The sequence below is a fragment of the Asterias amurensis genome, chromosome 17 (assembly GCF_032118995.1).
Source record: "Asterias amurensis chromosome 17, ASM3211899v1".
Lineage (NCBI taxonomy): Eukaryota > Metazoa > Echinodermata > Asteroidea > Forcipulatida > Asteriidae > Asterias > Asterias amurensis.
The window spans coordinates 10,658,536-10,684,600 of record NC_092664.1 but is presented as its reverse complement, the minus strand read 5'-3'; the positions used below and the strand labels follow the sequence as shown (position 1 = coordinate 10,684,600).

Below are 26,065 nucleotides of genomic sequence, written 5' to 3'. Positions count from 1 at the left end.
TCACAGAGCGGTCAATGTTTCTTACTTTCCATCACAGAAACACAATGGAAAACAAGTGTGCACAAAGTTTATGTTATTTTGAGACTATTTTGGAATCACCGTTTTCTCATTTTGTGTATGATTATTTTTTTTGAATATTGCAAATCTTAAATGAAAATAATTATAGGTTTTTCTTGGTCAAATTCGGCAAATGAGCAGCCAATTTAATTTTCATGCGTTCGAATTAAAGTAATTTTGCCTCTTCTTCAGAATTCGGTCATTCAATTTCGTTTTGAGGCATTCAAGTTCCTAGCACACTCATTCTTTTTCATGACACACAATCATCACCAATTTAGCAAAGCTGGTTCGACTAGAGCTTTTGCTGATTTAATCATTTTCAATTTCGTAAAGAGGCAATCAATTTCGCTCACCAAGGACCAAGAAATACGAATAAACAGATAAACTGTATAAGGCAAACCGTTTCGTACCTACCTTCACTTTTAAATCGAGCGAACCTTATTTTCTTTATTTTATGTTTCCAGTAGACTTTACCTTGGGCCCCATAAGGGTTGTTTTCTTCTTTATTTTTTCGGGAGACCTTCAATGGTTAACTGACCAAGACCTGACACTTGAATGTGTTTGAATGTTTTGGGGGTTTAAAAAAAAGAAAGAACAACAATGTTTTTCTAGTTGTTGGTTTTTGTAAATATTCACTAACCATCTGTTGGCGGGCCAGACATCTTGGCATATTATGTTCAAGAGTGCCAACAAATTAAACGCATGCTTTTAACATTCATATAAGGAAACAACAAGTTAACCAAGCGTTTTTAAGATTGCACAAATATTAGAATTGACTGCCTCAAAATGAAATTGAATGACTAAACATACGCCTCAAAAACACTCCTGCGAATTTGAATGCAGCTTCGATGAATTGTTAAATTGAATGATTATTTGTTAAATCGAATGACGTAAAAGTAGATTTGACTAGTCTTAAAACGAAATCGAATGACCCTTTTTTAGTAGCATTCGATTTCGTGCGAAATAAAATAGGCTGGTGGTTAAATTGGCTGCTCATTTTCCGAAATTGACCGAGAAAACCTATAGTATATTGGGCTAATTGTTTTTTTTCCCCGCATATTTATTAGGTACAATGTTTGAGAAGTGTGGGGGGGGGGGAGGGGGTGTCCTTTAGTTCATCCCCGGTCTAAAACGTAAGAGTGATACCATCATCCACCCCATTGTTTACGATTGCGTGAAAAGCACCTTGCGTGATGTTTGAATTAGTCTCATAACGCAAGTAGACATCATGTGTTTAGGTTTCACGAATTTAATAAGTGAAGGGGTCTCAAGGTGAAGTCGGGTTTGGTGATGCACTTAAAAAATTAAAAAATAAAAAACCTGTGAAAATTTGAGCTCAATTGGTCGTCAAAGTTGCAAGATAATGAAAGAAAAAACACTCTTGTCACACGAAGCTATGTGCTTTCAGATGCTTGATTTCGTGACCTCAATTTCTAAATAATTATGAGGTCTCGAAATCAAATTCGTTGAAAATTATTCTTTCTCGAAAACTGCGGCACTTCAGAGGGAGCCGTTTCTCACAATGTTTTATACTATCAACCTCTCCCCATTACTCGTTCCCAAGGAGGGTTTATGGTATTAATTATTTTGAGTAATTACCAATAGTGTCCACTGCCTTGAAAGGAAAATTCGATTAAAGTTGCATTTGTAACAAAATTGTTAATCCTGTATAGCGTTATGACTGATCATAATTGTGTTTTCCCTTTTCATCCTCTTTTTCATAATTAAATTGGCAACCACATGCACAAAAATAAATAAAAAAGTAACGAAAATAATTTAAAATTGTCGGGTACACCTAGTAAATGTCTGAATTAGGCATATCGTTGTTTTGTGTATGCCTTTATGAGTTAGGTCCAGAGCAAAGGAGAGATGTTCATAGAAATAATAGCAATGTGCAAACTGCGGAGAAAACATGAACAACTTCGGGACTGGTGAGGTTCACTCCTATAGGTGAAAAACGATTAATACAAACTGAAAATTTCCTCTATATTTTCTCTTTTGGGGGATTTAATGTTTCAGAAAAAAAAACTTACAGCGAAAATATATGAGAAGTCGCGAAGCCTTCTGGTAAAATCCTTTCAGGTTTTTTTTAGTAGGATTGAAACTCTCTTTCTCGTTCTTCCTCTTTCATTTACAAGTTTTATTTTAATAATGAAATTATTATTACTAGAAGTACCGACCACAACGGGCACAATTCTACAGTCAACCACCGAGGAAGTGTCGTCTCCCCCGTCACTGTCAACCGACCAACCAACAGTTCACACAACCTTAGAAGGGACGGTTCTCACAACCTTAGAAGAAACAACGACGGCACCTTTGTTGACCACCGACCACAACGGTACCGGGTCACCCAATCTGTCTGAAAATTTAAAAACGCTTTGGCCAATCTGGTCTTTGACAATAACCAATAGTGTCCAGGTCTTTAAGAGCTGGGAGGCCTGGGAAACCATTGAAATATCATGAGCTGAGAAAACAGTTATCTCCTTCTGTTTCCGGTATTATATTGAACAGCCGGACAATAATTATTTTAAAACTCGAAATATAGGTTAAGTGGGTGGTTAAAGGAAAACTCGATAAAAGTTGCATTTTTACAAAAGTTTTAATCTTTATAAAAAAGCGTTATGACTGATCAGAACAAAAATCTGTTTCCCTTTTCATGCACCTTTTCATCAATTTTTTTTTTGCAACCACAAGCAAAATAGAAAAGTAACGGGAATGATTTAAAATTGTTGGTACACTATATCAATGCAGGTTTTTATTAAGTCTACCGTTGTTTTGTGTATTCCGTTGAGTCACAGGTTCAAGGCTAAGGACAGAGGTTATTTGTTGCTGTATTATATTTTAAAAAAATCACAGCAATGCGAAAAGTGCGAAAAGAACATGACCAACTTTGGGACCGAGGGTCGCTCCAAGGTGAAAAACGATTAAAACGGTGTTGTTGTTTTTTTTTTTTTTGCGGGATTAACGGTTTCCGATAAAATAAATATATACAAAATCTGCGAAAATAAGGGGAGTCGCAAAGCCTTCTGGTAAAATCCTGTCAGATTTTTTTGAGTAGGATTGAAACTCTCTTTCTCGTTCTTCCTCTTTCATTTACAAGTTTTATTTTAATAATTAATTTATTATTACTTGAAGGACCGACCACAACGGGCACAATTCAACAGTCAACCACCGAGGAAGTGTCGTCTCCCCCGTCACTGTCAACCGACCAACCAACTGAAAATCTGTCTGAAAATTTGAAAAACTTTGGCCAATCTATTCTGGAGTTAGCTAAAATATCTCACGTACGTATAGAGAGCTTGATCATTTTAAACTGTTAAGTATTCCAAATTATATAACTGATATACAGATCCTTGTTATTTGATTGGTGGAACTTACTTCACGTGACATTCACTATTACTCCCATCCGCACCGGCGATCAAAAATACCTATTCGCCCATGGGGAATAGCACTTCCCATTCAACAGTTAGGATCATCCTTATTCCCAATGTTTTTGCAGTACAGCGCCGCCGCGCCGCTGCTAAAACAAAGGAGCACCTGTACAAAAGGTTGTGATCCGATTGCTATTAAATTTGTGCATTGTTGCTGCTCTACGCGGCGCTATATGATTTTTCATAATGTTATACTTTTAAAATACACCAAATGACGAGGATCTATTTGTCAGTTATATAAAACAAATATTGAGTGGCTTTAATTCGTGGAATGGAATTCCACTCTGAGCCACTCAATATTTGTATACTATCTGCTCTTTTGACAAAACCTCGCAATTAACTGCAAGTAACTGAGCAGTGTAACCCGAAAACAAGTTCCCATAAACCAATTGTCTGCAAGAAACAGTTTAAAATCTTCAACGACACTAAAAGGGTTTAGTATCCACTAAGCAACAAATGAGCAAGATACACAATCAGCTACTGTATATGCATGGTATAATGTAAGCTCATTTGGTCACTAAGCAATTTATGTTAAGCGTTGTGTTGCGCTTAGCTAATTTGTCTCCTAACAAGCAACTCAAATTTGGTCCTGCTTAAAGCCATTGGACACTTTCAGGACAGAACAAAAATTGAAAGTTCACAGATTTACAAAAAACTTACAAGGTTTACAGAAGGTCAGATAATGGTGAAAGACTTTCTTGAAATATTATTTCATGAAAATGTTTTACTTTTTGAGAAAACATTAAAACAATTATCAGTTTTCGATATCGAGAACAACGGATTTATTTCAAACACATGTCGAAACGTGCGGATACAAGGGTGGGTTTTCCCGTTATTTTCTCCCGACTCCGATGACAGATTGAGCCTTAATGTTCACAGGTTTGTTATTTTATATATAAGTTTTGATACACGAAGTCTGGGCTTTTGGACAACACTGTTTACCGATGCTGTGCGATTGCTTTAATTTAGCTCTGGTCTGGTCATAGAGTTGCTACTAAAAGTTATACATATTTTGCTTAGCAAATTTATGCAGGATACCAGTCACAATTATATTAACTAAGATTCCAGGTAAATTTTGCTTCAAAACCAGGTCAATCTGACTCATAATTGAGTATCCAAAACGGTACCATCTGGTTATCAAATTTCATAATGCCGCTTTTACAAGCAGAAATGATGGCTTAATAAATGTCTGCTAAGCAGAAACGAGCAGGATACCTGTCACACATTTTGATGGGTTTTTTTGGTTGGTAACCTTGATCTGGTGAGCATCATTTTGTTGCCAGCACTTTTCATATAATAAATAATTATAATAACTTATTTTTGATATAGCGTCTGACATAAAAAAAAATCTCAAAACGCTGTACAGTATGTTACAAATAAACACTAAGCTAAAAAGAGTAAGCAAAATACAGCAAAATTACATTGTACAACAAGAACGACAAACACAAACAATGACAAACACCAATACGAGACAATCAACAATACAACACCACAGAAAAGGCAATGAAAAAAAAACCTGTTTTTATAACTGTTTAAAAGCTTGAAATTGGGTCCAGAATATCAATTCTCACCAGACACTTTTGATTTCACACACAAAACAATGTCTGAATGAATACCAGCCTCATCACGAACTTATAAATACATAGTAAACTTGTAGATATTCAGACAACCAAATCTCCTTTTTTGTTAGTGTTGGCTTTTAAAAAGGCTGGTGTGGTCTCGACGTTTCGAGCAGTATACTTTGCTTGTCTTCAGGAGAAGAGTATACTGTTCGACACGTCGAGACCACATCGGCGCTTCTCAGAGCCAACACTCTCTCAAAAGAGATTCAGAAAAAAATAAATATAATTTCTTCATATTTATACACACCATGCAAAGCTTCAATTAATACAACCTGAACACTGTTTTTATTCTGCTTACTTATATTATTTTATTTTATTCTCAGTCGGAGATTGGGTCAAAGATGTTTCAAGAGAGCATCGACAACGCCTCCTTGTCATTGGCAAGGATGAGTGCACAACTGGACAATATTGGTGAGTTATAACCTTTTTATATTTGTTATTAGTAAAGGTTTTCCGGGACATTCAATCAATTTTTAGGGAGGGTCTATGATTTTGTTTGTTGTTCACACACGTATGCTGATAGGAAATATGAAAAATTATAACAAATGCAGCAAAAATCACATGTGAAGTCAAACAAAAATGATGAGCAAATCAAAATCATTTGACTTACTCCAAATAGAGACAAAAATGTAACTTATACATATTATGATGGTGCTTAGGCCTACGTGTTGTTAACTATTTAAAGGCAGTGGACACTATTGGTAATTGTCAAAATAATTATTAGTATAAAACCTTTCTTGGTGACAAGTAACGGGGAGAGGTTGATGGTATAAAACATTGTGAGAAACGGCTCCCTCTGAAGTGCCATAGTTTTCGAGAAAGAAGTAATTTTCCACGAATTTTATTTCGAGACCTCAGATTTAGAACTTGAGGTCTCGAAATGAACCATCTATAACGTTTACAACTTCGTGTGACTAGGGTGTTTTTTCTTTCATTATTGTCTCGCAAGCTCAAATTTTCACATGTTGGTTATTTCATGCATATGTTGAGATACACCAACTGTGAAGGCTAGTCTTTTACAGTTACCAATAGTGTCCACTGCCTTTAAACATAATATGAACGCAGGATGGGTAGAGCTGACATTAGCTCTAGATAGTGTTCACGTTTTGTATGATCATGCATAGAAATAACAAACTAATGTAAGAGTTTTGGGCTGAATCAGTTTTGCGTAGAAAATAGTGAAAACATTTCAGCATCATAATCAAATCGTTCTTATCTGTGGCTGTATAACAACCGAAATCCGCTGTTTTTATTTCAAACGGGGTTTTCAGCTACATTTTCTCGAATATTCGTGATTAATTTCATGGCTTCATAATCAGTATGTGTTTACTTATCATGTGTTATGCACTCAAGGCCAACAAAAATAAACCAATTGTACTGGTTTTGTTATTAGTAATTAATTCGTAAAAAAAACTAATCACTTTGTTCGCAGCATGTCATACAACTTGATAGATGTTCCAAATTAATGCCTGGGGATAAAAGTTAACCATGTGTTACTCCCGACATGTCAGCGAAAAGATTGAGATAAAATAATGACCGGACGAAGGCCATTATAATTACAATGGCTCGACGCTCGACACTGCGCTTTCAAACACACTCATCACAACATGCTCATCATCATTATACCATCAGTATAGTCATGGATGATTAACTAAACAATAAAGTAATCTTCGAAAATCTAATTAATATACAATGACACGATTTATTGAGCTGACATTTCAGTTGATGACCCATTTTCTCCTAACAAAAGACTCCGCATAAAAAAAATCCTCGCGGGCTTCTGCACTTTTTATTTTTTTCTTATAAGAGCTCTTAATAATATTGGTAATTACTCAAAACAAATATTAACTTAAAAACTGACTTGGTAACGAGCACTGTCGATCTGTTGATAATATAAAACATTGTGAGGCCCTCTCTGAAATAGCATAAATTTTGAGAAAGAGGTAATTTCTCACTAAAATATTAAAATACTGTTAGCTATTCCTAATCTAAAATCGCACAAAATCGTCCAACAAGGGTGTTGTTCTTTCATCATTTTCTCGCAACTTCGATGGCCAATTGAGCCAAAATGTTCACAGGCTTGTTATTTTATGCTTATGATGGGATAAACCAAGAGAGAAGACTGATCTTTGACAATAACCACACTTAAATAGTTTTTTTGTTGTCAGGGAATCGATGCATAGTTTCATCTGTTAAACCATTAAAAGAACACGTTGCCTTGGATCTGACGAGTTGGTCTTTAAAAAGTGTTTGAAACCGTTTGTTTTGATATGCATATGGTTAGAAAGATGTTTTAAAAGTAGAATATAATGATCCACACAAGTATCACTCAAAATTGCGTGGTTTTCCTTTTACCTCGTCGACTAACACGGTCGGCCATTTATGTGAGTCAAATTTTTGACTCCTATAAATGGTCGAACGTGTTAGTTCGTAAAGTAAAAGGAAAACCACGCAATTTCGAGGCAAGTTTGTGTGGATCATTGTATTCTACTTTTAAAAAATCTTTCTAACCATATGCATTTTATAACAAACGGTTACGAACGCTTTTTAGAGACCAACTCGACCGATCCAAGGCAACGTGTTCCTTTGACAATACATACATCAACAGGCTTTATTTTAGACTAGAATATTCCTCAACTTATTCGGTTTACAATAAAGGGTAAAGGGTAAATTAATCATAACCACCGGCAATCATGTTGTGTGTTGTTGCATTGTGTTCAACTACGTAGTATGGTTGCCTGGGTAATTAATGATCGTATAAGCCACGGTCTATGTGCAACAAGTGAAAAATGGCGCTGAAAATGCTTGTTAAAGGGTCTATGTAACCTTAGTAGGACAAAAAACACAATGTCCACAGATTTACACTAAACTTACACAGTTTGAAGATTATGATAGTAGAAAGCTTCCCTGAAGATACTACGTGCTGAGGTGCTGTAGTTTTGGGGAAATGAGTAAAACAATGTCATGAAAATAATTTTCGTCTCATGAGACGAAAATTATTTTAATCATTTACAAACGTATTTTCATGACATAGTTTTACTCATTTCTCAAAAACTACAGCACCTCAGTAAGTAAGATTTGAAGGGAAGCTTTCCACTATCGTTATCTTCAAACCCTGTAAGTTTAATGTAAATCTAAGGACATTTTGAAAAAGTACCCAAATCCTTTAAACTATTAGTTTTTTTGTAAAAAAAATTTAAAAAAAATTAAAAAACGATGATCATGTCGTCGATTCGGCAATACACCACGGTAATAGTTTTAATTGGTAATGGCGCTAAATGGCGGAAGTCGTAGTTCTATGCAGTTTTGTGATTAATTGCTTTATCTTCCCTGTTAATGAGTTTGGTCCTTTGCCGTGCAGTTTGTAAACAGGATAGGTTTCTGTGAAACACTTTGTGGTTATTAAAAAGGTTTGGAAATTACTCTTCCATTATCAGCATTACTTATAATAAATTCTAATTATTGGGTGTGACAATCATAATTTATATGCAAGTCAATGGACTCACAACACGACAAATAACATGTTGGGAAGAACAAATTAATATTATAGCTTTCTAATCTATTTATTTATGAAATTCATACAAAATCGTTTGATCCACATAGCTGTGTCGATGTAAGTCGTTTGAGGGTGCTTCACTGTTAGTATAGGTTTTCTCGGTCAATTTCGGAAAATGAGCAGCCAATTTAATTTTCAGGCGTTCGAATTAAAGCTATTTTGCCTCTCCGGTTTTAAATTCAGAATTCGGTCATTCAGTTTCGTTTTGAGGCATTCAAATTCATTCTTTTTTATGACACACAATCAGCATTCAATTTAGCAAAGCTGGTTGGACTAGAGATTTTGCTGATTTAATCATTTTCAATTTCGTAAAGAGGCAATCAATTTCGCTAAACGAGGATTCAAGTAAGTACGACTTAAGAAATACGAATAAACAGATAAACTGTAAAAGGCAACTGTTTCGTACCTTCACTTTTAAATCAAGCGCACCTTATTTTTTTTTTATGTTTCCAGTAGACTTCACCTGGGGCCCCATAAGTTTTTTTTCTTTTTTTTTTTTTCGGGAGAGGTTTAATGGTTAAAGCCATTTATTTGAAACACATGTCAGGGTGGATTTTGTCCGGTTTTTTTACTCCCGACTCCAAAGACCTTTTAAGCCGAAATTTTCACAGGTTTGTTATTTTATATATAAGTTGTAATACACGAAGTGTTAGCCTTTGGACAATACGGTTTACCGAAAGTGTCCACTTGCTTTAACTGAGCAAGACCTGATTTGAATGTGTTTGAATGTGTTTTTTGTGTTTTGTTTAATGTTTTTTTTAATTTTTATTATCACCAACCATCAATCTGTTGGCGTGCCAGACATCTTGGCATGTTCAAGAGTGCCAAGATAATGAACAACATGCCTTTAACATTCGTAAGGAAACAACAAGTTAACCAAGCGTTTTTAAGAACGCACAAATTCCAGAATTGACTGCCCTCAAATGAAATTGAATGATTTAACGCACGCCTCAAACAAAACCTGCGAATTTGAATGCAGCTTCGATGATTGTTAAATTGAATGATGTAAAAGTACATTTGACTATAGTCTTAAAATGAAGTATTTCTGGTTCTTACCGATGTGTTCAAGCACTGTATACTCGGTACTTTCCTGAGTTCTGTGAAAACAAACATCACAGGCATTAATACTCGGGTGGAATTCGAACCGACTGCCCCTATAGCTATACCTGCATGGCAATATCGTTTGTTGGCAATACACTACTCTAGATTGACAAATCCTCAGGGTTCGAATCCCACCAGAGTGTTTACACAGAACTCGTGAAATTACTGGGTACAGTGCTATAACACACATCGGTGTAAGGGTAATAGTAATAATATAGTGGCTTCGTATAGACGCACACATCCGTCACTGGCGCGGGACTGCGTTTAAACTATATCTAGTACCATTTTACATATATAGTATTTTATATTATCACCATGTAAACGATTAACAAGGTCCTGTGGCGCGTTTTTTTCTTTCTGTCAATCAAAACAGGAACACCGGGGTGAACCCTTTCACTTTTAAATTATGGCAATGAGGTTTTTTTTACGTGCGCTACACAACACACGGGACCAACGACTTTACGTCCTATCTGAAGTATCGGTGTAAGTTATATAATGTTTTTATCACTTTTTTTTTTGTTCTTTTTTGATTCTTTTTTTCTTTGCAGAGGCTGCGTTTCTACCATTAAGAAACGACGGGGAAACTCACTCATTGACCTCTGAATCAAGTAAAGTCACTCTGACCTCAGCCATCGTGTCAGTGTCTACTAAAGCACTGAATGGCGTCAAAGGTGGTAAGAACGAAGAATGAGTCTCAACTAATTTGGTATCGGGACATCCGCAGGGTAGTGTTGTATTCTCTAAAATATCGCAGGCTTACTATTACTGCGAGAAGAATGCACATTACTGCTCTTTTGACTTAAAGGATTCGGTTTTTTTTTCAAAATGTCCATAGGTTTACATTAAACTTACAGGGTTTGAAGATAATGGTAGTGGAAAGCTTCCCTTCAAACATTACTTACTGAGGTGCTGCAGTTTTTGAGAAATGAGTAAAACAACGTTTGTAAATGATTAAAGTAATTTTCGTCTCATGAGTCGAAAATTATTTTCATGACAATGTTTTACTCATTTCCCAAAAACTACAGCACCTCAGCACGTAATATTTTCAGGGAAGCTTTCTACTATCATTATCTTCAAACTGTGTAAGTTTAGTGTAAATCTGTGGGCATTGTGTTTTTTGTCCTACAAAAGTTACATAGACCGTTTAAAGGAACTGAACACCTTTGGTATTTTGTCAAAGACCATTATTCCCACTTGGTGTATCCCAACATAATATGCATACAATAAGCTTGTGAAAATTTGAGCTCTTATTGGTCATCTAATTTGCAAGAGAATAAAACAAGAAAAACTCCCTTGTTGCACAAATTGTGTGCTTTCGGATGTTTATCAGTTGAAGCCTTGTTAATTGAGTGAGAAATTACCTCTTTCTCAATAAATACATTACTTCAGATGGAGCCTTTTCCCAAAATGTTTCATATCCATCAACAACCCTCCATTGCTTGTTTCCAAGGAAGTTTTTATGCTAACAATTATTTTTAGTAATTACCAAAAGTGATGCATCTGTTGCGGGTAACAGCCCCTTAGTACGGGCATGGAGCGGATCAACCACCACTGGTCTATATAATGTGTCAATTCGAGCTAGACCACTTTAGTTGGTCGAGCGCCAAGTTATTTTGGTTGTCGCGGGTTCAAGTTCCGTACAAGTCAATAATCAAATATTTACCCCGTAGGAAGCTACCCACATCACTATAATATTAATCATTTCCAGTGCGCCATGTCTGCCGTTGATGAAACGACTTGCAAAAACAAAACAAAAACACGTTTTTATGATCATAGTTTTGTTAAAAGTAAATACCAAACGCAGTTAAACTCTTTCCGTCTGATTCCGTCTTGGTCATGTTCCTCGTATCGAATTACAAGAATGAATGCTAGTTATCATTTTGAAAATAGGAACCAGACTATTTTGTTCTTCCAGCCTCGGTTTGGTAACATTGATATCAATGAGAGAAATTCACGATGGCTGCACCGTGATAAAGGTCTATTGTTTTTTTGTGTTTTTTAGCTGCTCTCTCTGTTGTATCAACCCTTGATGAGGTCGCCCATCAGTTATCATGGAATCTAAGCAATGGTTCCTTCTTAGGAACAGCTATCGTGTCTGTCTCCTTGGAATCAAAAGATGGCGACGCTGGTTCCTTAGATCTGAAAGGGCATCCCATCCAAGTAGAACTCATCCACCGGCACGTATGTATTTTTTTCTTTTTTCTTTTTCTTTTAAAGTACTCAGGGACACCTTGCCTGGGACCGGGCGAGTAACGTTGGTCTATAAAAAGCGTTTGTAACCGTGTGGACACTATAATTTATACCTTATGCACATGACGTCATTTCAGTAGAGCGCCCTCACCTAGAGGTCAAAAGGAGGTTGTTCAGAAGATGGCCGCTGGATGACGTCAATGCATAAGGTCTATTTGAAATTGTCAAAGACTAGCCTTCACAGTTGGTGTATCTCAACATATGCATAAAATAACTAACCTGTGAAAATTTGAGCTCAATCGGTCATCAAAGTTGCGAGATAATAATGAAAGAAGAAAACACCCTTGTCACACGAAGTTGTGTGCGTTTAGATGGTTGATTTCGAGACCTCAAGTTCTAAACTTGAGGTCTCGAAATAAAATTAGAGGAAAATTACCTCTATCTCGGAAACTATGGCACTTCGGAGGGAGCTGTTTCTCACAATGTTTTATATTGTAAGGTTTTATGCTAATAATTATTTTGAGTAATTACCAATAGTGTCCACTGCCTTTAAGAATCATGTGCATTTCAAAGTAGAATAAAATGATCCACATGCCTTAAAATTGCACAGTTTTCCTTTATGTACGTCGTGAATTAACATGGCATTCCAATTTGTGGCCAGTCAGATTTTTGACTCAAAATGGCCGACCGTGATAGTTTGCAAAGTGAAAGGAAAACCACGAAATTGTTGGGCATATTAAATTTTGTTCTCTGAAGTTTACTTGGCAGAGAGATCGACCGATTTCAATGATTTCTGTGCACAACACGTTGTTTGTAATTGTAATGTTATGACTGTTGTTGAGAATAATATTTTATTGCAGAATCAGACGAAGCAAACAGGAAAGCTCAAGAGGACTTGCGTTTACTACGATGAGTAAGCTATACACCCTTTACTTTCTTTAATGTATTCCTCAAAGGAGGGTAACACTCGTGACCACATGTCACTTTTAAATTAGCCATTACAAAGTCGATGCAACCCATCGCGGTCAAGTTTAAGTCAAGTTTGTAAAACCTAATATTAATAGCAACAGTACAATTAACAATTACAACTGCATATACAATAAAATAAATTGACCACATGTTGAATGTTTATGAGTGCAATGGTGCGAATATAATGTTCATGAGTTGAAAGATGGAATGTTCTATTCAACGAGGCGGAGCCGAGTTGAATGGAACATTCCAGCTTTCAACGAAAACATTCATTATTTGTTTTATATAACATCCAAGTAGATCTTTGTCATTTTTATTAAAAGATACAACTTTCAAAACAAACAATTTCAACTGTGTAAAGCCGAATGCTGGTAATTTTACTATTCCCTCTTGCAGAACACCTGCTGCATTACCAAAGACACGCGCACACAGTGACGTTTTTACTCAGCTTTTTCGTTTCATCCGAAAAGTACCATTGCACGCTGCCAGCGTGCAATGGTACTTTTCGGATGGAACGAAAAAGCACGGTGAGTGACTCAGCGTGCAATGGTACTTTTATTTGCTATCACGTGACGGACAATCCTCCAATCAAATGGCAAGGATCTGCTTGGGTGTTATATAATATACACTTAGTCATGGCCACATGTTATTTTTTTCTCCGTTTTCCACGAAGTGCAATGTTTTCCCATCGTGGTCAAGCTGTAGTCAAAATGATTAATAACAACAATACAATTAACCATTTAGCCACTGTACCGCCCGGTTACACACCTATATTCCGACACCCCTATGTTCCGACACCCCTATGTTCCGACAATTCAGTCTATATTCCGACACCCCTATGTTCCAACACCCCTATATTCCGACACCCCTATGTTCCGACACCCTATATGTTCCGACAAGTTGTTTCGCACATTATTACTCTGTTGATCAATAACAACAACAACACAACTTGTTTTACAGCCAGGTTTCCCGGTGAATTTCGGCCGGGATTAGGTTTGAACATTCATAAGATAAATTTGTACTGTTTTAAAAATGATGGAATAGAATTAAGATAATCGGTGCTTTGCTATTGTTAGATGCGTGTCCGACGTGTTGATAACATATTTCATGAGCCTTCAATTAATAAAGATTCCAACCCTCTACTGCTACATAAATATAGGTTACCGGTACGTTTATGGACTAAATTGCGGTCAGGTGAAGTTTCTTTAAGTCGCACCGTTTTTCTTAAAAAACAAATGACAAACACAAAATATTGGTGCAGGTTGTCGGAACATAGGGGTGTCGGAACATAGGGGTGTTTGGGTCTTTGGAATATAAGGGTGTCGGAACATAGGGGTGTCGGAACATAGGGGCGTCGGAACATAGGGGTGTTTGGGTCGTTGGAATATAAGGGTGTCGGAACATAGGGGTGTCGGAGTATAGGGGTGTCGGAACATAGGGGCGTCGGAGTATAGGTTGAGTTGTCGGAATATAGGGGTTTTGGAACATAGGGGTGTCGGAACATAGGGGTGTCGGAACATGGGGGTGTCGGAATATAGAGCAGTCACCTACCGCCCAGCCGCCATAGCGATACACTGTATGCGGTACGAGGAAACCTCGCTAGCTAGTGTTTGTAGAAAAAAAGGAACATCAAAAGAAAACTCGATAGTCATTAGTAGGTCTACGCATTTGTTAATATATCTAGTTGTTATAGACCGTTATTAATTCTCCCTTCACAGTTGACTTGTCGAAGCTAATGATTATGAAATAATTTAGCTCTTACGAAAAGAAAGAAAAAAAAAAACGCTCACTATAGTAAACAGGAAATTGTTCATCATTTATGATAATATTGTCGAAAATTAACGCCTTCGCATTTAATCAGTATGAGCATTGAGCCAGACAAAAACCTTGAAAAGCTATTGTGTCCATTTTATCCGTGCATAAACATATTCGCCATAAAAATTACCGTAGCCGTTTAACGAGAGGCATTTATTGTTCCCATGAGAACTTGTACTTTTATACAAATATTACCGAAAGGGTAAGAAATTGTGCATACACATTAAGCCATGGCTATCTTTTAAAATTTGAACTACGATTCCAGTAATTCAATGCAAGAATCTTGAGAAATTGGATTTCAGCAAACTCGGGCGGTGCATGGACTAAAGGGTTAATAGTTACAACTTAAAATTTACATCCCCCTCACCGTTTTTATAAAATTATCAAAAGCGCTCAGATATCCACAAGACAAGAGAATGGGGACAAAGAAGAAATAAAAACCGCAATTTTAATTGTGATGTTTGTATTCTTAATTGTCTGCATCCAGTGTAACCGAAGAATGGTCAAGTGAAGGATGTACTATGACATCAGAGGGTGACGCTTCCACTATATGCTCTTTCAACCATCTGACGAATTTCGCGGTACTGATGCAGATTGATCCAGATTCCATTGTAGGTACTCAAAGCCCCGTTAATTTAGACTATAAAGAAAGAAAACACATCCTTGTCACACGAAGTTATGTGCTTTCAGATGCTTGATTTCGAAACCTCAGATTCTAAATAATGATGAGGTCTCGAAATCAAATTCGTGGAAAAATACTTCTCTCTCGAAAACTACTCAGAGGGAGCCGTTTCGCACAATGTTTTATACCATTGCCAACTCCCCCCCCCCCCCCCCCCCATTACTCGTTACCAAGTAAGGTTTAATGCTAATATCTGTTTTGAGTAGTTACCAATAGTGTCGTCTGCCTTCTAGACAATATTTGTCAACATGCTAAACATCGTCACGTCTTTAAATTAAGTGTTGCTTTTGTAAACCTGCTGCTGGATATTTCATTTTTTATATGTTTATTAACTCTTTTGCCTAGCTTTAATTTTCCTCATTCTCTGAACAGGCTTGTGACTTTAAAGCTCTGGACGTTTTATCTGCCGTTGGGAACGTAATCACCATCGTCTGCCTGGCTCTGACCCTTTGTGCCTTCACTTTACTCAAGTAAGTTCAAAGATTGGCAAAATATTGAAATAAATAAACAATACTTTGTCTTGGAACTGATATCAACAACATGGTTCCCTCAGTTGTTGGTTTGGACGCAAGACGACGCACGTTACTTTGTATGCATTCGGGAGCTACATTGTGTGCAGGGTTCTGTAATGAAAAAAAAAAGTGGGGGAGGGAGGTGAACATAGGACAACACCCGGGGAAAGCCCATAATGTCGCCCCACTAAGTATTTCTGGTCAACCCATCTGTGTCATTTGCAGATTGCTCACTCTCCTGTTGCGGACCAAAATAACTGAACACTCTCTCTAACCACATCAAGGATGCTATAACACTATTCACATTTTCAAGAAACTCCTCAAATGCTATCTTTTCCAACAAATGTATCGTTATTACACCAAACTAACTTGAGCGCCTATGAACATCTTTGGCTGATTTTTTGCGCTATATGATTGAATGGTTAATTTATCTTATTCTTCAATATGAAAATAGCAACGGTTTGATTATACATTCAATAACTATCTGTACTGGCGTCGATTTCGCAAAGATAGTTCTATAACTTAAGACTAGTCCCATGACTCTTTAGGAAGTTAATTACAACTTAAGGCTAGTCCTAAGTTAGGACGAGAAACTCGTCCTGCTCGTCTTAACTCGAGATAAGACTAGTCTTAAAAGGCACTGGACACTATATTAAAAAGAAAGCACACAAGTTTGTGCAACGGTGATGTTTTTTCTTTCATTATTCTCTTTCAACTTTGACGATAATTTTTCACAGATGTTATGCTTATCTTGGGATACACAAAGTGAGAATACTGGTCTTTGACATTTACCAAAGGCGTCCAGTGCCCCTTTTATTTCATTATTCTCTGTCAACTTTTACGAAGTTTTCACAGATGTTATGCTTATCTTGGGATACACCAAGTGAGAATACTGGTCTTTGACAATCACCAAAGGTGTCCAGGGGTATAGATTTCACAAAGAGTAGGACTATACTCGTCCTAACTTAGGAATATTCCTACAGGAGACATTAAAAACTAAGGCTAGTCCTAAGTTAGGATGAGTAACTCGTCCTAACTCGAAATAAGTCTTAAATCTTTGTGAAATCCATTTTTACTGTCTTGTATTAACTCTTTGTGAATTCACCCCTGGTGGTCTTTCACAGGATGTTCAAGGCGGAGCGTAACGTTGTTCACGGCAACCTGGCATTTGCTGTACTGGTCTCCCAGCTCGTGTTCTTCACTGGGATTGATGCGGCAGAAAACGTGAGTCGTTTTTATTACCTCCAAAAGAATGGAGCAGCCCGTAAAACCTTATGAATCAATAATAAAAGCTTCTTCGAAGAGCGCTTACAATAGCGCTAATAAATTTCATTTCTTGTTAGCTTTCGTTTTCCTTTAAATAATGTTTTAGTGCTTTCGCCTTTTTGTGCACAGCGCCTTTGAGCAATTGTTTTTGGATATTGTGGCGCTTTATAAATGCTGCTATTATTTAATATCCGTCACTATCGACGCCCTGGCACTTTAACATACAGTATTTTCCTGAGAGGTAGGTGGGATTAAGTTTTAAATAGTGAGACTTATACTTCTTTTACATAGCACCATGTAATTGCTTACGAGGTGATGTGGCGCAATGTGATACACGATGATTTTTGCAGGAGTAAAAACAAATCTCTATAATTATCATTGATTAGCTCCTCCCCATCAATTACTTTTTGTATTTGCATTGTGTGTTTAACGCTTACTTTCTTTTTCTTGTTCTATTTTATTGATGAAAAAAATAATAACAGTAGTCTCTCCCGTCGCCTCGAAACTCATCCCATTACTTTCCAGGACTCGTCCATCTGAAACGTTGTTCATTCATTCCTTTCAAGCTTCTTTTTGAAATTAAATTTACTCATAATTGATGCACCTTTTTCCTCAGCGAACTGCATGTTCAGCCGTTGCCGTTTTGCTTCACTATTTCCTGCTGTCCTCCTTTTCTTGGATGCTGATAGAGGGCGCCCTGCTTTTCGTCAAGGCTGTGTTCATTTTTCATCGAGAGCTCCACCCTTTCAAGGTTATGGCGCTGGGATGGGGTAAGTTCAGTGAATTATTACTATGACGTCACGATTGAAGCGATAGGTAACGAACAGAGCATTGGGATATTGGGAGCAATTATCTCGCCAGGCTAAGCTTTCCAGTCAAGCGTTTAATCATAACGTAAGAGGGTGCGCTTTAGCGATTTACAACTGAGCGTAGTACACTATCCAATATCGAGCACTATCGTCTTGGGTAAAGACTATGTAGCCCTTGGCATGACGTATGCTGACTACATCCACGCATGCATACATACACTGTAGGTTCGCAACAACAATAGAGTTCAATAGGACTAAAGAACAAACTATATAACTCTCCACATGGGTGTAATTTTTAGAATCTTAAAAAGTCCTGAAAATACTAGGCAGACGCAAAAACAAGCCACCATCAGCGCCATACAGAAAAGTGACATGCTCCTTCATTTTTGCCAACAAATAGAGTTATTACAGATGGCGCGTTAGGGCCTATATGGGAAGGGTCTGCTAAAAACACCTCTGTAAAATGGATGTGTAAAAGTACATCGCTGATTTATAAGTGTTCGAATAAGGATTGACTCTTTACCTTTGCAGTCCATTTAATGCTGTTATTTCCGCTCGTTGGTAAGCACGTTATTGATGCAAGCATTTTAAAACACCTGTCATGTTTTCTTCAGGTATGCCTATTCCGATCGTTGCAATCACATTTGCTGCCGTACAGTCAGATGGCTACGGGTATTCAAGTGATTTCCCCGGGTAAGTCCTCAAATTATGTGCACTTCAAGTGCCTAGTTTTTGTTGTTGTTTTTTTTTTTTTTTTTTTTTTTTACTAATGCGACACCTTTGAAGACACTTGGGGGCAGCAGACAGGTTAATTTAATAACCGTTCGCAGAAGTGAACGCAAACTATGCTGCGAAAAAAAATTGTGTTGAAGTTGTGGGAGATTCGGAAAGTGCAAGGACAAAAGAACGAACTATATAACTCTCCACAGCTGGGGTGTAATTTTTAAAATCTTTAAAAGTCCTGAAAATATTTGGTTAATACAAAAGTGAGACATGATTTAAATTCACTTTAAGTAAACAATAAAGTCACTGTCATTTTCTGAAAAAAGACAAGAAAACGAAAACAAAAAAGTGTAAACATTATTTTTAATCTCACCTTTTTTCTTCAGATGTTGGCTCAATGGGATTGCAATTTGGGCGTTTATTTGCCCAATAACAGTAGTCATAACGGTAAGATTTATTTTTTTAATCAAGTGATATTAACAAAAATTGAAATCATTGGTAAACTGTTTGACGCCATAGAGCCCGTAAAAAAATTGTGGAAGGTTATTAATTGTGGTGCAAGACAGGGTTGCTTGATTTGTTATGACTAAAGTCGAATTTGTGTATTTTCATGTAATATTCTCTTCAAAGAAAGAGGAAGAAAAGAAAAGTTGAACTAGTTATCCAACTACTGGAAATAAATTGATGGAGAGCTAAGTATGTTAGTGTTCATTTTTGCTTTTGGTTTTTGCTGTCAACAGTACAGACCATTCACACGAAAAACAACAAAATGTACAACGTGGAACGCACTATAAACGTATACGCGTGTGTGCATAAGTGCACAGCTTCATGCACGGTGTTTGCAAACAAAAATGATCTGTTGATATCGTGCTTAGGAAAGGCTAATGTTTCGGTTAGTTTCTTATCTATGAAACATTCAAATACCAGCCTCCGTTTGGCTTGCAAAACAACACTGTATTGGTATGCTTTTTATTCAATCGTTCATTAAAAAAATCGGCTCTTAGGTTGGAAATTGTTTTTGAATTTGTTGAGCTGCATCTATTTCACGTTAACCAATATGGAAATTAATAATGAATTTAATCAAATTGAAATTAAATCCATAGTCCAATACACAGATACCGCCAATCGATCGATCCGTATTATGCAGACTTCTTGCAGAATTGTAATTAGCCAGTTTTGAAAAGATATTTCTCAACATATGCATACAATAACAAACCTGTGAAAATTTGAGCTCAATCGGTCATCGAACTTGCGAGATAATAATGAAAGCAAAAACACCCTTGTCACACAAAGATGTGTGCGTTTAGATAGTTGATTTCGAGACCTCAAATTCTAAACTTGAGGTCTCGAAATCAAATTCGTGGAAAATTACTTCTTTCTCGAAAACTATGGCACTTTCCAGGGAGCCATTTATCACAATGTTTTATACCATCAACCTCTCCCCATTACTCGTGACCAAGAAAGGTTTTACGCTAATAATTATTTTGAGTAATTACCAAAATAGTGTCCACTGCCTTTAAAATTAAATTGTTTGCAGGTGAACACGGTGTTCGTGATTGCAGTAATACGTTCCTATCTGCGTCTAAAGGCAACCAAGGACAAAACGGAGCTCGCTAAAATCAGGTAAAGGCAGCGACTGTGAAAACAGTGTTTAGAATTTCAAGACATGTCTTTAGTCTTTTTGCAAGACGTTTTCTCGTTTAGGTTTGTGGGCTATAGTGTAAAAGTGGTCCTTGGCATGGCGCTACTGGTGTGAGTTGAATGTGCGGGTCCACCGCGCTCTGCAAGAAACGTCTTGCTCCTAGACTACGCTTTTGTTCACTTGTATTGTGTGTCTCATAAAAAAAAAAACTATACACTTTTTAAACGGCAGTCAAACAAAACAAAATTATGTTTGTAACAATGTTATTGTGTTGATTTTGTTGAAACAAAACTACTAATTATGTGAGGTGTTTTATTTAATTAAAAGTTTGCATAACGTGATTAGAAAGATATTTAAAAAGTGGAAATTGCGTGGGTTTCCTTTTACCTCGTCTACTAACACGGTCGGCCATTAATTATGGATGGCCTACCGTATTAGTTCGCAAAGTAAATGGAAAACCACTCAATTTAGAGCCACATTTGTGTGGATCATTGTGTTCTACTTTTACATCATCTTTTTACCCATATGCATGTTATAACAAACGGTTACAAACGCTTTTCAAAGAGCAATTCGACCGATCCAAGGCAACGTGTTCCTTTATTAAAGTCACCTGGAAATATACCACTTCCAGGTGACTTTAAACCAGTCTATCACCCTGTATTTGCCCATGCATTTTTTTTTTTTTTTTTTTTTTTATACAAAATGGCTTTCAATAAAATCGCAAGGTTAGGAGTGTGACAGAAGCTTCATTCTCACTAATCAGCCACAGCCCACTTGTTTTAGCCAATTGGCTTAAATCATTGCAAAAAGAAAAGAAAAAAAAACCTCGGTGTGTGAAGCACTGACGTAACAGTTAGTTCAACTGTGTCCGAAGTTTTCACACCAATGAACAAAATTGTCGAACTTGTCCAAATAACTGTTGTTTATTTGTTTTCCCTTCATGGTACAAAATAGCTGTGGACTTAAGTTAATGTTGCAGGGTCGAATAATTGGTGCTTTATTTCATGATTGTTTCATTAAAACGCTGATCATAGTTTAGGTTGAATTTGCATAAATTTGCATCGATTTGCATATGAATGTTAATCTCAGCTGTGATTGTGTAAATCTCTTATTATAGGGGCGTATTGAGAGCAATCATGATTATTCAACCTCTGATGGGATTCACTTGGCTCTTGGGTTTTGGTGTGAGCGGACAGGTCGTCGCATGCGTTCTGTTCGTCATTCTTAACACTCTTCAGGTAAAAACACAATTTGACATTTGGTGTTTTTAGGTATAGAAAAGGGGCTCCGTGTTGCTAACACACTTCAGGTAAAAACACAATTTGACATTTTGTGTTTTTAGGTATAGAAAAGGGGCTCCGTGTTGCTAACACACTTCAGGTAAAAACACAATTTGACATTTTGTGTTTTTAGGTATAGAAAAGGGGCTCCGTGTTGCTGGTGTCCTGGGGAATCTGTCCCCGGAGATTATGTTCCCTACATGGAAAATTTACATGGGCTTGAGGAGGAGGATTCAACAGAGGGCGCTGCCAGAAGAAGTTGTAAACAGCTCGCGTTTGACGGGACAGAATCTTTCACATGAGCAGACCAACTTTTCATTTCAGATACATTTATTTCATGTCAACATCAATCAATACATTGTAATAACATTGTTCAGAAAACATATAATAACTTGTACTAAGGAAAACTTAATCCAGTTAATGAACAATAAAAAGAAAATAGCTTGACGTTAACATGTAGGAAAAAGAAGAAGAAAAAGCTTTTTTTTCCTCTTCCCTAAAGACAAGGACAATTTTACACAAAAACGTACACGAACATACAAAAGGGACATGGACATCTCCTGCCACACTGGTTCAAAACCCATGTATTTCGAAGTCCGCTGTCTAATCTGCTCGGCATCCGGAGCCTGGAAGAAAACAACTACAACAATGATTTCACACTTTAAATTTTGGGTCGATAACAAAAATTACCCCGCAAGGATTCGAATTTGGAAGTCGTTGTTCTGTATAGTTATATGACCCAAATCCGATAACACAGAGAGCCATGGGACAAAGTTAATACATATAGCTCATTAAACTGTAGTTACGGAATTCTTTTTTGTGACAAACATTACGACCCTGCCAGGATTCGAACCTGGAATGCCCTGATTCGAAGTCAGATGCCTTATCCGTTGGGCCACAGGGTCGCTGAAGGAAACACAAACAGAGAAAGAAATCCCCTTTAAGAGAAGGGAGTAGGGTTTAGGTAAAAACAAAACATACGATTCGAACATGCCCTGATTCTTAGTCGGATGCTTTATCCGTTGGGCCACAGGGCCGTTGAAGGAAACACAAACAGAGAAAGGCATAATCTTTTAGAGACGGGAGGTTTAGGTTAAAACAAAACATTGAACCCTGCCAGGATTCGAACTTGGTGTCCCGTCGTAGTCAGATGCGTTAAAGTGAATCAAAGTGAATACACTGAGTAGTAGAAACAACTGTGCATTGTTCAATTACTGAAGGCAATCAACATAATTACAAATTGTAGTAATTTATCTTTATTTTGTTCTCCTGTTTGTATTTATTTCAGGGAGTTTTCATCTTTGTTCTGTACTGTCTAAGGACTGAAGAGGTAAGTTTCCTACTCGTGATAGTCACTTGTCTTGACTGGCGACGTTATTTTTGTACCAGCTGCCGATAGAGGGCGCAACATTGACTGGATCAAAGGTATTCGGCAAGTCGCAGAATAATCTACTTTGGAAAAGGTTTCCAGTATCCCAAAGTCTCCAAAGTTTCCTGCGAAATGTGGAGTATTTGTCAACATTCTTGATCAAAGATATTAATCATAATTTGCTTTCAGCATCAGTGAATTTACACAACTACAGTTTCATCTTATTCCAACTACACGAATGGTGTTTTCTTCATCATTGACGGAGTACAAGGAAATAATGAACAACACTGAACAAACAGTTCGCTCACAACATTGGTTTGCATCTCGCTCAAGCGTTCAACATTGTTCTTAGAGTGTAAAATAAATTTCGAAAAAAAAAAAAAAAGTTTACAACACCTGGTCTCAATTTCATAGCGCTGCTTTAAACTGTAAGCAAATTTCCGTACTTCCTGTATCATAAAATAAAATGCTGAGGGGCAAGCTTATTTCACAGGTTAGCAGCAAAATTGGGCGGCAATATTGCACGTTTACCATGGATTTGCATTGTGACGTCATTTATTTTCCTGCGGTGTAAGCATCGGAAGGTTAGCCTTTTCGTGTACTTACGGTTAGCAGCGCTATGAAATGTAAATGGTAAGCCTGCCGTAACAGTAACACTAGGCAATCTACTTGGATGATAATTTCTGTGAACCAATTTGGTAATAAATACTGTTGGACTCTATTTCTTTAAGGTTCAAACTGTTCTGAAGAAATTCAAGAATAAGATATCACCACAACGAGGTGAGGATCAACAAAATCAGCTCCGTATGAGTACAATGAGTGCGTCTAGCAGCACCAAAAACACAAGCTTGGACAGTAAGACCTCATCGGGTGAGTACACAATCGCATTGAGGTAGAAAACATTGTCCTAAATACCGGTCAGAATTGACCCTGATGTGGGTCCTCTGCCGTCCATTACACCGAACTCCCCGGGCCCCTAACCTAGGATTTATCTTTGGACTTGGGAGGAGTCAAAATCCGAATCCATGGACCAGGCATGTGAGTAACTAGCCTATACTTTTGTACACAGTAAGTTAAGGGGAAAAAAAGGAAAATCGAAACCAAAAAGAGGAAATCAGCTGAAAAGAGGAAGTCTCACATGCCTGAATAGACGTTAGGACGAATTGAACCTATTGTAAGTAAGGACGGGTTACTCGTCCTATAACTGGAGATTATGATTAATCCTAGGTTTCGTGAAATCGGCTACTGGTGCCAGACCCCTGGATGGGTCAGTATGCCAAGTAATACGTGTCGAATTGACCCATGAATTCGTCAAACTGACGTCCGTTGTCGCATGCAATTGTGTCTTCTATGCAATACTATCCGGATGACATTAGCCGGATGACATTATTGCATATGCAACAATGTCCGCCGGACGGTTTTGCACATGCAATCGTGTCCGCCCGGACGCTGCTGCATAATGCAATTGTGTCCGCCCGGATGCATTTGCATATGCAGTTGTGTCCGCCCCTGTGCAAAATCGTCCTTGCAGTATTTCCCTAAGTTGGTCAACGGAACACGTTCGCCATTTTTTTTACAAGCTATAAGTGCATGTCATGAATGACATGGGAAATGTTCGGCCGTTGGGTATTCGCTGCACTCATAAAACACGTGACTATTCATGCTCGCTTACGCGCGCAAATACGTACAGTCATATACATGTCCGCCGGACGGTTTTTGCAAACCCCGGGACACGATTGCATATGTAAAAGTGTCCGGAGCGGACAGTATTGCATGGCGGACATAAATGCATCTGACACCAGCAGCCGATTTCACGAAACTTTACGCAACTGCACAAGTCCACATGCGCAATGTTAAACCCCAACACTCAACTAAAAACTAGTGTTATGTCTATTGTGTTTTAGTACCAATCGGGGAGAAAGCTGGTTGGACTTAGAGGCCACTGGAACGAACAACGCTCAGAGGTGAAACCTTAATTTAGGTATCAATATATGAAGCAATACAATTGATTTATTTATATATTCGTAAGTAGTTTTAAAGTATAGTGAAGTTTTTGAGCCAGGACATGACCATAGTAATAACAACATACAATTTGTAAGGCGCACAGTATCTGGAATGGTACCATTCAACGGCACCGGATGCTAGTAAGCTGACAAACTGAACAGATGAGTCTTGAGGTTGTATTTGAATGTTGATAGATCATGTGATATGTTCTTGTCTTATCTGCTTTTTAAAACCATGCAGATTTTGGTAAAATTAAGTCTTGATTTGGATATGAGCCAAAAAAAAAAAACACATTACCCTTTTACCCAGAATGTAGTAACTCTAAAAACATCGAGCAAGGCACTGTCTGCAGTGGAACCGCATGACTGTACTGGCTAAAATTTAATGGCACTGCAGTGAGGAATACTGACATAAGAAATGAAAATGCAAGTACGATATAAAGACGTTTGATTGTTGGTTGTTAGTGGTGAAAGTTTCTGATGTTTTGTCTTTGCAAGTTCACCCCCAAACAAGGCTAAAAGCCACTCTGTGGTATGGGGCTACTGGAAGACAAATTATAGTGAAAAGAACTTAGGGGAGCTGAAGGTGGGAATTGATATTCCTCTTAAAATTGTAGGATGGAGGGAAAGATGCACCAGGCAGGAAGCTCCAAAGAGAATGGGATGCAGTGCATGACAACCTCCCTTTATGCTAACATGACGCTTGGTACGTGCCTTAGAGGAACACGTTGCCTTGGATCGGTCGAGTTCGTCTTTGAAAAGCGTTTGTAACCGTTTGTTATAAAATGCATATGGGTAGACAGATGTTGTAAAAGTAGAATACAATGATCCACACAAACATGCCTCGAAATTGCACGGTTTTCCATTTACCTCGTCGACTAACACGTCGGCCATTTATGGGAGTCAAGTTTTTGACTCCCAAAAATGGCCGACCGTATTCTTCTTTTACAACATCTTTCCACTATATGCATTTTATAAAAAACGGTTACAAACGCTTTTTATAGACCAACTCGACCGATCCAAGGCAACGTGCTCCTT

The 26,065-nt window shown here is 37.5% G+C and overlaps 1 protein-coding gene and 1 non-coding gene across 2 annotated transcripts in view; one reads left to right on the top strand and one right to left on the bottom strand.

The window, feature by feature from the left end:
* Positions 1 to 25,800, top strand: part of LOC139949902 (uncharacterized) — a 35,229-nt gene extending 9,429 nt beyond the window's left edge. Inside the window, exons 5-21 of the mRNA XM_071948473.1 lie at positions 2,228 to 2,395; positions 3,193 to 3,341; positions 5,434 to 5,521; positions 10,316 to 10,441; positions 11,770 to 11,948; positions 12,818 to 12,870; positions 15,229 to 15,352; positions 15,796 to 15,893; positions 17,060 to 17,159; positions 17,818 to 17,971; positions 18,625 to 18,703; positions 19,120 to 19,180; positions 20,271 to 20,356; positions 21,493 to 21,613; positions 22,944 to 22,985; positions 23,756 to 23,894; positions 24,929 to 25,800. Coding sequence (XP_071804574.1) covers positions 2,228 to 2,395; positions 3,193 to 3,341; positions 5,434 to 5,521; positions 10,316 to 10,441; positions 11,770 to 11,948; positions 12,818 to 12,870; positions 15,229 to 15,352; positions 15,796 to 15,893; positions 17,060 to 17,159; positions 17,818 to 17,971; positions 18,625 to 18,703; positions 19,120 to 19,180; positions 20,271 to 20,356; positions 21,493 to 21,613; positions 22,944 to 22,985; positions 23,756 to 23,894; positions 24,929 to 24,960 — 1,799 coding nt within the window. The 3' untranslated portion in view covers positions 24,961 to 25,800. The remainder of the gene's footprint in view (positions 1 to 2,227; positions 2,396 to 3,192; positions 3,342 to 5,433; positions 5,522 to 10,315; positions 10,442 to 11,769; positions 11,949 to 12,817; positions 12,871 to 15,228; positions 15,353 to 15,795; positions 15,894 to 17,059; positions 17,160 to 17,817; positions 17,972 to 18,624; positions 18,704 to 19,119; positions 19,181 to 20,270; positions 20,357 to 21,492; positions 21,614 to 22,943; positions 22,986 to 23,755; positions 23,895 to 24,928) is intronic.
* Positions 22,488 to 22,560, bottom strand: Trnar-ucg (transfer RNA arginine (anticodon UCG)). Its single transcript has one exon. It is a non-coding gene; the product is annotated as a tRNA-Arg (tRNA).
* Positions 25,801 to 26,065: the final 265 nt, after the last annotated feature.